The 13,140-nt window shown below is 43.4% G+C and overlaps 1 protein-coding gene across 2 annotated transcripts in view; it reads right to left on the bottom strand.

The window, feature by feature from the left end:
* The window catches only part of TMEM245 (transmembrane protein 245), a 126,581-nt gene that overhangs the window by 55,443 nt on the left and 57,998 nt on the right, over positions 1-13,140 (bottom strand). For both annotated transcript variants that reach the window (XM_034761374.1, XM_034761373.1), the window contains 2 exons: positions 10,767-10,857; positions 9,821-9,919 (listed from right to left, as the gene is read on the bottom strand). In XM_034761374.1, coding sequence (XP_034617265.1) covers positions 9,821-9,919; positions 10,767-10,857 — 190 coding nt within the window. The remainder of the gene's footprint in view (positions 1-9,820; positions 9,920-10,766; positions 10,858-13,140) is intronic.

Raw genomic sequence — 13,140 nt, forward strand, 5'->3', positions numbered from 1 at the left:
TATTAGCTGTTAAACATGTACCTTGAAAATCTAACCCAGAATGCTTTTTAATAATTAAAATAATCTGTTACATAAGTTTAGGAGGAACAGAGTTCCTCCTATGTGGAAAATGGGTTTAATTGGACTGATTCTCAGCAGCTTAGCGAGACCGTCCTTTCCCCTGGAGTGCAATTCTTGTACTCCAGAATCTAAGCTTTCATCTAAAAACTGTATCAAGTCTCCAGCCCACGTGGTTGAGAAGAAAATCTTCATAAGAACATAAGAATGGCCATACTGGGTCAGACCAAAGGTCCGTCCAGCCCAGTATCCTGTCTACCGACAGTGACAAATGCCAGGTGTCCCAGAGGGAGTGAACCTAACAGGTAATGATCAAGTGATCTCTCTCCTGCCATCTATCTCCACTCTCTGACAAACAGAGGCTAGGGACACCATTCCTTACCCATTCTGGCGAATAGCCATTAATGGACTTAACCACCATGAATTTATCTAGTTCTCTTTTAAACCCGGTTATAGTCCTAGCCTTCACAACCTCCTCAGGCAAGGAGTTCCACGCGTTGACTGTGTGCTGTGTGAAGAAGAACTTCCTTTTATTCATTTTAAACCTGCTGCCCATTAATTTCATTTGGTGGCCCCTAGTTCTTATGTTATGGGAACAAGTAAATAACTTTTCCTTATTCACTTTCTCCACACTACTCACGATTTTATACACCTCTATCATATCTCCACTTAGTCTCCTCTTTTCCAAACTCAAAAGTCCTAGCCTCTTTAATCTCTCCTCATATAGGACCTGTTCCAAACCCCTAATCATTTTAGTTGCTCTTCTCTGAACTTTTTCTAATGCGAGTACACCTCTACCCTGATATAAACCGACCCGATATAACATGAATTCAGCTACAACGTGGTAAAGCAGTGCTCCGGGGGGGAGGGGTGCTGCACACTCTGGCGGATCAAAGCAAGTTCAATATAACGCGGTTTCACCTATAATGCGGTAAGATTTTTTGGCTCCCGAGGACAGCGTGATATCAGGGTAGAGGTGTATATCTTTTTTGAGATGAGGAAACCACATACAAAACGTGAAGTAACTGACTGAAAACAGTAATATCTTCCAGAGGACAACCTCAAATAATTTGAGAAGTGTGAATTATACCCGCTTATCTCAACTAGATGTTATCTGTTAAAGCCTAGGTAGGATTCATTTTAGCTATTTTCTTGCTTGCTATGTTGCACATGAATACCTACACAATTCAATGCAAGCAGCATACTATTTTTTTTCCAATATAACCCTGGGTGGAAAATGCAAGTGCAAGCTTAAATAATTGACCATTCCTCCCGCCTTAGTTGGGGCATGCAATAAATTTGCATGCCTTAGTTTGGTTATGCAATAGATTCTAGGGCAATGGTTTTCAAACTTTTTCTGGTGACCCAGTGGAAGAAAATTGTTGATGCCCATGCCCCAATGGAGCTAGGGATGAGGGGTTTGGGAGTGTGGGAGGGCTCAGGCACAGGGTTAGGGTGCGGAGGTAAGGGCTGCGGGGTAGGGCCGGGAATGAGGCGTTCGGGGTGTGGGAGGGGGCTCTGGGTTTGAGGGGGGCTCAGAGAATTCGGGCGTGGGCTTACCTCCCGCGGGTCCCAGTCAGCAGTGCAGCCGGGGTGCAGAGGCAGGCTTCACACCTGTCCTGGCACCGCAGACCGTGCCACGCCCCGGAAGTGGCCAACAGCAGGTCCATCTCCTAGGCAGAGGCATGCAAACTGCTCCGCGTGGCTCTTGCCCACAGGCACCGCCTCCCCAGCTCCCATTGCCCAGTTCCCAGCCAATGGGAGTGCGGAGCCGGTGCTCGGGCAGTACGTGGAGCCCCGTGCGGCCCCCCTTACCCCGCCTAGGAGCCAGACCTGCTGCTGGCTGCTTCCGGGGTGCAGCACGGTGTCAGAACAGGTAGGGACTAGCCTGCCTTAGCCGGGCAGCATCGCCGATGGGACTTTTAATGCCCCGGTCGGCGGTGCTGACCAGAGCTGCCACGACCCTTACATTCCACAACCTAGTACTGGGTCGCGACCCACAGTTTGAAAATCACTGTTCTAGGGCATGTAGGGACTGATCCAATGACTGCTGAAATCAGTTGAGTGCTTCCCATAGCCTTTTGATGGTACTGAACTGGATCTTCAATTACCATCACTTCACAAAAATTAACTGTACACATTGCAAATAGAGCATACTGCATTTTGCACGCCCAAATCCAATACAAATATTTGAAAATGCTGCTATTTATACGATTTGTATACTTATGTGCACAAATTTAGCAATTCCAGGGTGTATAGTTTGATATACATAATATTTATGGTATTAAGACCAAAGGAAACTGGTTCTGTAAGCAGTAGCTAGATGAACTCCTTACAGAAATTTTAATCCAGTTATGGAACTGCGTAATGTTAGGAACCTATGAATTGCCCTACTGGGTCACACCTGAGGTCTAGCTAATCTAGTATCCTGTCTCTGACAGTGGCCAGCACTTTCAGAGGAAGATGCAAGCACCCTGAATAGGACAATCAGCCTGCTATACTTAGTGTCATCTTAATCTAACAATTAGAGGCCACATTAAAACCTTCATCTAAATGTTCACTCCCTTTTTGAATTTTGCCAGGTTCCTGGCCTCAACGACCTTCTGTGACAATGAGTTCAGTCTAATTACATGCGTGAAGTAGTATTTCCTTTTACTGGTTTTGAATTTACCACCTTTCACTGAATGTTTTCTTGTTGTTGGAGACAGACAGGGAGCCTCTGCCCCCTACCTTCTCTATACCACTTAATTTTTTAACATGTCACCTCTTATTTATCTCCATTTTAAGGCGAACCATCCCAATCTTCTCAATCTGTTTTCATACAAGCTTTTCAATCATTTATATTGACCTTCTCTGAACCCCCTCCAACCTTTTTTGATATGTAGTGACCACAAGTATTCCAAGTGAAGCGTCAGCACTGATTCATATAATGGTATAATAATATTTTCTGTTATGTTTTCAATCCAGTAGCTTCAGTTTCCTAATATCTTATTTGCTTTTTGACTGTAGATGTACAAGAAGCAGAGGTCTTCCTTGAACTGTTCACAGTTACACATGGGTCTCTTTCTTGAGTTGATACAGTTAATTTAGAGCCCTGGGAGATGTATGAGTAGTTTAATTTTTTTAATAATGTGCATTAATTTACTTTTACTAAAAAAATCAGTTTGCCATCTTGTTGCCCATTCACCTAATTTGGTTAGGTCTCTGAAATTCCTGAGAGTCCTCTCTGATCGTGACTAATCAAATTTTGCTATCTCCCTGCTCAGCCACCATTCCAAATCACAAAGTGTAGCGATGCAGTAGCAACATTATAGTTAAGGTTGCATCTCAGTATCTGTTTAAAGGTCAAGCTTTCTAAATCCTCTAAAATGGACATGCTTAGTCAGATTCCATGAAGCCACTGTTATCTGTTGATGACACCCTTTAACCCCTTCCAGCATAACAATATCCCTGCCCATTCTCTCAGTAACAAATAACATGTTGATGCCCTGAATGACTTATCTTCCAGACAGAAGAGAAATAATGGGGGAAGGGTGTGGAATGGAGGTGAAGAGGGGGTTATGGAGACATGCACACAAACTATGGCATGGAATGAGGGAGTAAAAGGGCACACAGAACTCCTGGCATGGGAGAGATTGGAGGAATGGGATACACACAGAACCCCTGCGATGGGGATATACAAGGTACCATTAATGGGGGAGAGGGAAGAGAGATTGAGAACAGGAATAGGGGAGCACACAGTATCCCTGCCACAGAGGGAGAATGGAGATGAACAAAGAACAACTAGTAGGGGGATATTTGGGATAGGAATAGGGTACATACAGAGCCCTTGGCACTGGGGAGAATGAGGGATCCTGGTAAGAGAAAAGGGAAGAACATAGGGCCACAGAAATCTGACAGGGAGATTGGGGCACTGGCAAGGAGTCCCTGAAGCAGAGGAGGACGGCAAACAGAAGAATGCAAGGAGCCTTACTGCAAGCAATAAGCTCAGTCAACATACATTACGAAATGTGTAGCCCCCGAGTAATACTGTGATCCCAGGTATTAGTACTCTGTTTCTAATTCATTCCAACCAATCTGCCAGGCATAAATGCAAGCCTTACTGCTCTTTAAGAATCTGGATCATCCCTAGAGTCTCTTTAAAAATATATGTACATTTGTTTCCCTCCAATCCTCTGAAGCACTATCTGTTTTTAATGAAAGATGGCATATTTTTGTATACCATTTTATACTTAAGCTCTTTCAGAATACTTGGATGTACACCATGTGGGACTGGTGACTTACTGCTCTTTGAATCAATAATTTGTTCCTGTATCTCTTCTTATGGCACTTCAGTTACTAATAGTGCTTTATCTTTTTTACCAGATGAGCAGATACAGAATAGATATCCCTAACATCCCCTGGATTGAAGAGTGATGCAAAGAAATCACTTAGGAGTAGAAGGACATTGCTTAAAAACTAACTGCTTCCTTTAACCTCTGGTGATCCAGTCAACCCACTGATTCTCCCACAGGCTTTCTATTTCTGATCTGATTAAAGAATATCTTGTTTAATTTTTACTCCTTTAGCTCTTGGTTCTTCAAAATCCACTTTGGCCCTTTGGCCCTTACTGCCCTCTCATATATTACTTGCTGTAATTTATGCTCCTATGTATTGGCTTCGCTGGATTACTGTTTGGCTCAAATCGTCTCTTGAATCTTGCTATTTATCCAAATTGGTTTATTTCTTGCCTTCCTGGTCGGTTTCTCTGTGAGCAGTATGCATATCTTCTGAAACTCACTTACTGATTTTTTTTTTTTTTAAAGTAGCATTATGATGCGGAGCCAGTGAGGGTTAAGCAATCAGCAAGCTGGTTGACCTGAAAGCAACCCGTAAGGACATATTAGAAGAGTATTGAAATGGTAAACAGGGCCATTCCTTGTAGATAATTATCAAAGCCATGTTAAGTACTAGAATCTGGACATGTAGGCCTGTATTGTTAGAGAATTAAGAATAGATACTAGTTAGCCTCAAAGTAGCACCCTGGAACCCCCATATTCACCACTATCACATAATTGATATGTTTTGTATAAAATACGTCTTGTGAGGTATCATTTTGTAAGTCTTGATTTGTTGACCAATATCCTGTTGGATTGTATGTAAAATTATGAGGTGCATATATGTTAGTGAAATATGTTGTGAAGTTGGGAACACCCACAACCAGCCTTTCAGTTACAACAAAGCAGTAGCCATCAATAGCCAGTAGTTAATAGCACAAACACACAACCCACTATCACAGAGGCGGAGGAGACAATGTACACAATAGAGACTGCTTGACCAATGGGGACTGCCTGACCCCCCACCCCCACCCCCCAATGTCACAGCAAGGATCTTTCTAGCAGCTGGAAGAAGGTATAAAAAAAAGAGAGACATTGGCATCATAACTTAGCTTCTCTTTCCCCTCATCTCAACACCTGGAAGCGTGTGTGAAAGACAAAGATTTTGAACTGGAGAAGTTTGGTCTCAGGCTGGAATGAAGTGCCAGCCTGTGTATTGAGGAACTGTAACCTGCTAGTACCATCTGTCAGAGTGAGAAACACTGTTTGATTCAACTCTTGCTTAGACTTACAGTTTAGGATTTAGAATGCATGTTTACTTTTTATTTTCATAGGGTAACTATCTGTGACCTTTATGCCTATCACTTATCACTTAAAATTTCTCTAGTTAATCTGTTTTATATTTTACCTAAAACAGTGTGTTTTGGTTGAAGTGCTTGAGAAATCTCATCTCAGTTTACAAAGGCTAGTGTGTCTCCACTCCACATTGAGGGAGTAGCAAACTACTTAATGAACTTGCACTGCCCAAGGGAGCCTTGAGCAGTGTAAGACGATACAGTTCTGGAGTGTAGGGCTGGAGCTGGGGGGAAACTGGCCGAAGCCTCTCTATTGTTGGCTCAGGAGTGGCTGAGACATCATTAATGTAACTCAGTTGGGTGTGTTACCTATTCTTCATCCAAGAAATGCCTGCGGTGATCATTTGCTACCAATAGGCTTATCCACTGAACTTAAACTATAATTTAAATAAAGTTCCGGGCCTGATCCTTGCTATCTCAGATCTGCTTAAACTTTGACAGGGAAAGTCTAAGCCTGAAATACTGAGGTCTCCAGGTCTACTCTGGATTAACCTTGCAATTTCTCATAGTAGAGTTTGAACAAACTCTGCACAGACTGCCTATTGGACTATAACGGGGGTGGGCAAACTATGGCCCACGAGTCACATCTGGCCCATCAGACCTTTTAATCTGGCCCTCAAGCTCCCGCCGGGGAGCAGGAACAGAGGCTTGCCCCGCTCCGCACGGGCATTGGGTCCGCACAGCTCCCGGAAGCAGTGACAAGTCCACCCCTACGGATCCTACCCATAGAGGCAGCCGGGGGCACCGTACGTTGCCCCTGCCCCAAGTGATGGCTCTGCAGCTCCCATTGGCCAGGAACCATGGCCAATGGGAGCTGCAGGGATGGCACCTGTGGACAGGGCAGCATGCAGAGCCATCTGGTTGGCGCCGCACTTCCACACAGGAGCCGGAGTGGGGACATGCCCCTGCTACTAGGAGCTGCTTGAGGTAAACGCCACCCGGAGCCTGCATCCCTGACCTCCTCCTGTGCCCTAACTCCCTGCCCCAGCCCTGATCCCCCTCCCACCCTCTGAAACCCTCGGTCCCAGCCCAGAGCTCCCTCCTGCACCCCAAAGCCCTCATCCCCAGCCCCACACCAGAACCCTCACCCCAACTCCCTGCCCCAGCCTGGAGCCCCCTCCCACAACCTGAACTCCTCATTTCTGGCCACACCCTGGAACCCATACCCCCCAGCCCAGAGCCCATCCCCCTCGCACACCCCAATCCCCTGTCCCAATCCCCCTCCCACCCTCCGAATCCCTGGGTTCCAGCCCAGAGCACCCTCCCACACCCTGAACTCATTTCTGGCCCCACCCCAGAGCCCTACCCCCAGCCGGAGCCCTCACCCCCTCCTGCACTTCAACCCCCCAATATCGTGAGCATTCACAGTCCGCCATACCCAGATGTGCCCTCAGGCCAAAATGTTGGCCCACCCCGGACTATAACCTTTTAAATTAATTCCAGAAGTATTTTACTAATCAGTAGCCTCACCATCTCTGCCATGAAACAGACCTAAGAACTTTATTCACATCTGTATGTATAATTCTCTCTTTTATTTTTTTATTAATAAATCTTAGATTTAGTTAATAAGAATTGGCTGTAAGTACGTATTTGGATGAGATCTGAAATATTCACTTACGTGGTGGGTAATGTGTCCGATCTCTTGGGATTGGTAGAGCTTTATACATCATGAATAAGGTTCTTAGGCTTGGCTCTCTGGATGGGAGCCAAAGGCTGGATAGCTTAAAGGGAACTGTATTTTGGCTTCTTGGTAACCAATAAGGTATTAAGGAAGCGGTTTGGTTACTAGCTTGGTGAAATCTAATTTACTCCTGAGGGCATTCTACGCCAAAAAATTAAAAATCCTGCAAATTTTGTTTGTCAATAAATAAATGCAGAGGCTGCAGCATGGCAGTGGGGAGCACAGGCCACTGGCAGGTGGGAGATCACCCTATACCCCCCCACACTCCAGGGACACAGACTCAGCGGTCAGGCTGCACCTGACTGACACAGCACAAGGCCTGGGCCTGCCCCAGAAACACCCTGGGGCCCTGCCCCTCTGCGCCAGGTAGGCTCAACCAGGAAAGATCCAAGTGTGGAGGGTCTCAGTGTGTGTGTGTGTGGGGGATCCAAGTGTGGGGTGAGAGGATTCTGTGTGGGATAGTCTGGGTGCTGACAGCTCAGTGGGGGGGGATCTGGATGCACAGAGGCTGGTTGGGGGGGGGGTCCCAATTGCAGGGGCAATGGGACTCTGCAAGGGCTCCAGGTGAAGGTGGTTGGGGCTCAGCGAGGGAGTCTGGGTACTGGGGCAGTGGGGGTCTGGGTGCAGCTAGGTGGGGGGGATCAAGTGGCATGGGGGTCTGGATGTGGAGGCTCAGGGTGGTGCAGGAGGTGGGGCATCAGAGTGGGGTTTGAGTGCAGGGAGTTCAGTGGGGGGTGGTCTGAGGGTGGGGGTCTGGAGGCATGGGATCTGGGTGCCAGGGGCTCCAGATGCGGGGGTTGAGGTTCAGTGGGATTAGGGTATGAAGAGCTTGGGGGTTTCTGGATGTACCGGGTGAGGCTTGGCAGGGAGGTCCAGATGCACAGTGGCTGGGGGAGCAGCTCCCTGTACAGTGACCCCTCCCCACACAGCTGAGGAGCGATGGGGGCAGGAAGCAGGGGAGGATGCTGAGCTTCCTGCAGCTGGGGGAGGCTTCTGGGGGTGGGTCTGACATAGCCACAGCCACTCCTAGCAGGGAAAGAGGAAGTCCCATCCTCTCCTGCCTCCAGCCCAGCTGGGACTAGCAGCTGATCCCAGCTTAGGGTAGGAGCTGCTGACTGAGGTGTCCCCAGCCCTATGGTGATTTACCTCTCCACCGGCTGCTCTGGGTGCCTGAAACGATGTACCTGAGCTGCTAGGGAATGGTGTGTGACTGCTCTTGCAGCTTCCCCTTGCTTCCTTGTCAGAAAGTCATTTTTTGGCAGGGAAGCAAGGAAATCCACAGGGTACATGAATTCTGCACACATGCAGTGATGCAGAATTCCCCCAGGAGTATCCAATTATAGAATAAACCACCAGTTTTGAGGGATTGTCTGCCCTATTCTTTGCAAATTTCCCCAATTGAGCATTCTCAGTATAGCCCCTCCAGCAACCACAGTCCCAAGCATCCATACCAGTTTCTACCTCTAAAGGACTTCACTTCCTTTACTTTTGATTTTAGGACATTTTTTACAAGCCTTCTCATTTTACTGAAGTCTCCCCTCTCTCATGTTTAGAGCATCTTACTTGCTGGTACCTTACTTACACAGCCATATTACCTCTCACTACATCACCTTGTCAAGAAAAGTAGCCTTGATTTTCTTTTTCATTTTGACAGTTACACTAAGATAATATTGTTACCAGAAATACAGAGAGCTTCTTGGTAAGTTACAAACATTTTAAGGGTGTTTTGTTATAAATAAAAGGTTCTTGACACTGGTGTCTCATAGAACACAGAGTGAACTTAATTTCATGTACAATCAATACAGTTTTTACTTAAAACAAAATAAGGGAAGTAAAGAAAAACCATTAGACAATGTTATGATTTTTTGTATGTTTAAATTACACACATTTAAAAATTACACTAACTTAGTAAAAAATTGCTCTTAATTTTGTTCTCTAGAGCCTCCCATAATATGAATGCTAACACATACTTTGAATCTGAATTGTTTAAGAAACACAGTGAAAATACACTAAACTAAAAGTGCATTTTCACAAATTCAAATGAATATTTAATTCTGAAGTTGCAGAAACATACATACAAATAGTTTTCATTTTACTTCCAAGGAATAAATATTCAGTGCAAAGGTCTGACATACTAAAACACACACATATACTAAGCATACATTAAATAGCACATATAAAGATGCATGTAACTACGTATATGCAAAGAGGCAGAATTCTGGATGAACTGGAAACCTAATTCTAGAGTGACCTGACTTGTGCATTTGAAGTCTTAACTAACACTTCATTAATTTCTTTCACTAAACCTTACAAGCTTTTAAAAACCTCTTTTTTAGAAAGTATGTTTTTAAAAATTTATCTAGAATCAGTAAAAAATAAAGTGATACGTATAATAGGTATCAGTTACTCACCTTCACAAACCAAGAGTGATAAAGTCTGTCCCAGAGCTCTAGCACTTGCTTTTCAATCACAGCAGTGTTGTTCACTTTCTCTCCTAATATCTTATGGAGCTAGAATATACAGAAATTGTGTTTATTATGTAAAGCAACTTGAAACTAGTAGCTATGGCTGAGCTCAAAGGCAGAACATCTACATTAGATTTTCACTGAAGGCTTGGCTCAGGTCCAAAAAATATCAAAAAAAGTCAACAGTGTCTACAGGTATACAATATGCATTTCAGAAACTGTGGCTGAGAGCACATAACATCTTACCTGAAACAAGCAATTTTGCCACATTAAATGGAAACAGAGATGAGACTCCTCCCCAATGAAACACTAAGCACAAAGATCTGTCAGATCCTTGTATACAGAAAATATACCCAAAGAAATTTGAGAGGTGTGCTAGATGTCAAAATGCTTATGTGAGGACAATGTAAGATCCTGCCATCCTCCCAAGGAACACTGAACTCCCAATCTACAATGTACTCTGTACTTTAGAGGATGGAACTTCAGAAGATCATAGGTTGGCTAAAAATGGTCATTTGAAACCATCTGAAAAATGCTTAACTGAGGGCAGTTTCTGAAACAAATTACATTTTCTACAGAGTATTCACATGGATAGTCACAAGGGAGATGGACAGATACTTCTATTTTCAAGCTCTTAAAAGCACTTTCCAGCAGCCACGGGGAACAAGACTATTAAAATCATTCCCAAGTATAAGCTTTACTCTGCTAAACAGCAGATTAGAATGAATAAATCTTCAGCAAAACAACATTTAAAGGTAACTAAAGCAACCCAAGAGATACCATTTGACATTACAAGAAGGAAAAAATGTACAGATCATTCCCTTATTTTGGAAAAGAAAAAAAAAAGCAAAACACTAAAACTAATAAAAAAATATTAAGAAGGTGTTCTTACCTTGTGTGTAATCCATTCTCGGCCATACTGATACACATTATTAGCAGCCGAATTGAGAGCTTTTTGAATGACCTGAGCTTCAGGGAGCCAGCTGATATTTTTAAGGAAGGAAAGTATAAATAAAATTATCTCCAACACTTCTGAACTATTTCATTACAGTGCCTGAAACTCTAGAAGTAACAAAAAAGGTTTCCAACCAACTAACAGCACCTATAGTTTAAATATGTACCAACTAACACTTTTGTTAAAACTAGAGTACTACCTCTTTCAATGACAGGATGAAGACTTTTTAACATACAAAGCGTAACTCAGCAAGTAGGATACAGATTACTACATTTACGTTTCACTCTAAGGCGGATTAGGAAAAGTTCTTGAAACTTACTAAATTTAACTTTAGAGATCTTGTCCATCTGTACGTATGCTATAATTGGTTAGCCACTTGTGGGGTTCTTAGAGCTGCTGCTTTGTGAGGAATATAATTTGGAAACCTTATCTTTCAAATTCGTATAGTTGCAAAGATAACCTTTTGAATATGAATGGACTGTAAACTGATAAGAGTGTGGTCTTCCTGAACTTACAGACAGCCTAGAAATACAGAGCGATGTAAATCATCCAATGCTGAAATCCTATTCCCAGTCAAGATGTGTGCTGGGGACTTTTTCCAGTACTGGGGAAGACTCTCCCCTTTCCCACCCTCAGGTCACTCTGAAGGAATGGAGCCGCTCTATGGGCATCTATACAGCAATTAAACACCCGCAGCTAGCCTCCATCTGCTGTCAAATTGCTGTGCAGACATTGAGGCTCGGGCTGGAGCCCAGGCTCCAGTCAGAGTCCAAAGTATCTACACACAATTTTTAGCCCTGCGAGCCCTAGTCAGCTGACCAGGGCCAGCCATGGACATGCAGTAGGGCTTTTATTCCAGTGTAGACATACCCCCTGTGGCCAGTATTCAAGCCTCAGTGCACCAGGGATATGTATCTCCTACATCAGCTCCGCAAATCTTGCCCCATTAGTGCAGAACAGAACCACACAGTTCTCCATAGATGCTGGGCGGAGAAGTGTTTGGGCCAAAAAGAGGTGTGAATTGCCTTCATTCATCTCAATGAGCTATTAACTGTGATGTTTCTGTCAGAGTTTGACCCCTCAAAAATCCTATATATCTGAAGCTTCCAAGAAATTTTAACCATCTCTCTCTTGCCCAATTTGAAACTTATGTACACTTCAAGCTCTGAAAGCAAGTAGGGTAAGTCTTTTGGTAAGAGCCTGCTGGATAATTTGACAAGGCTTCAAATCGATTTGTATTAAACTTTGAAATCACGTAAAATGCGATCTTCTACTCAAAAAATCCTGACAGACAAGTACTCTGATTGAAACTGTGATATCTAGCGATTCTACTATTTTTCAAACATTTTTATTCCTCGAGTAATCTAGTTGGTCACAACAACTGCCAGTTTTTATTAGTCTTATTTTTGTCACATTTCTACTAGGGCTGTTGATTAATTGCAGTTAACTCACACGATTAACTCAAAAATTAATACGCAGTTTTAATCGCACTGTTAAATAATAGAATGCCAAATGAAATTTATTTTCATATATATAAATTTCAATACAGCATACAATACAAAGTGTGTATTCTTTATTACAAATATTTGCACTGCAAAAATGATAAAGAAAAGTATTTTACAATTCACCTCATACAAGTACTGCAGTGCAATCTTTGTCGTGAAAGTGCAACTTACAAATATTAGATTTTTTTTGTTACATAACTGCACTTAAAAACAAAACAATATAAAACTTTAGAGCCTACAAGTCCACTCAGTCCTTACTTCTTGTTCAGCCAATTGCTAAGAGAAACAAGTTTGTTTACATTTACAGGACATAATGCTGCCCTCTTATTTACAATGTCACCAGAAAGTGAGAACAGGAGTTCACATGGCACTTTTGTAGCCGATACTGCAAGGTATTTACTTGCCAGATATGCTAAACATTCATATGCCCCTTCATGCTTTGGCCACCATTCCAGAGGAAATGCTTCCATATTGATGATGTTCGTTAAAAAAAATAATGCGTTAATTAAATTTTTACTGAACTCCTTGGGAGAGAATAGTATGTCCCCTGCTCTGTTTTACTTGCATTCAGCCATATATTTCATGTTATAGCAATCTCGGATGATGATCCAGCACATGTTCCTTTTAAGAACACTTTCCCTGCAGATCTGACAAAACACAAAGAAGGTACCAATGTGAGATTTCTACAGATAGCTACAGCATTTGACCCAAGGTTTAAGAATGTGAAGTACTTTCCAAAATCTGAGGGACCAGGAGTGGAGTAGGCTTTCAGAAGTCTTAAAAGAGCAACACTCCGATGTGGTAAC

This window comes from Trachemys scripta, chromosome 2 (genome assembly GCF_013100865.1).
Source record: "Trachemys scripta elegans isolate TJP31775 chromosome 2, CAS_Tse_1.0, whole genome shotgun sequence".
Classification (NCBI taxonomy): Eukaryota; Metazoa; Chordata; order Testudines; family Emydidae; genus Trachemys; species Trachemys scripta.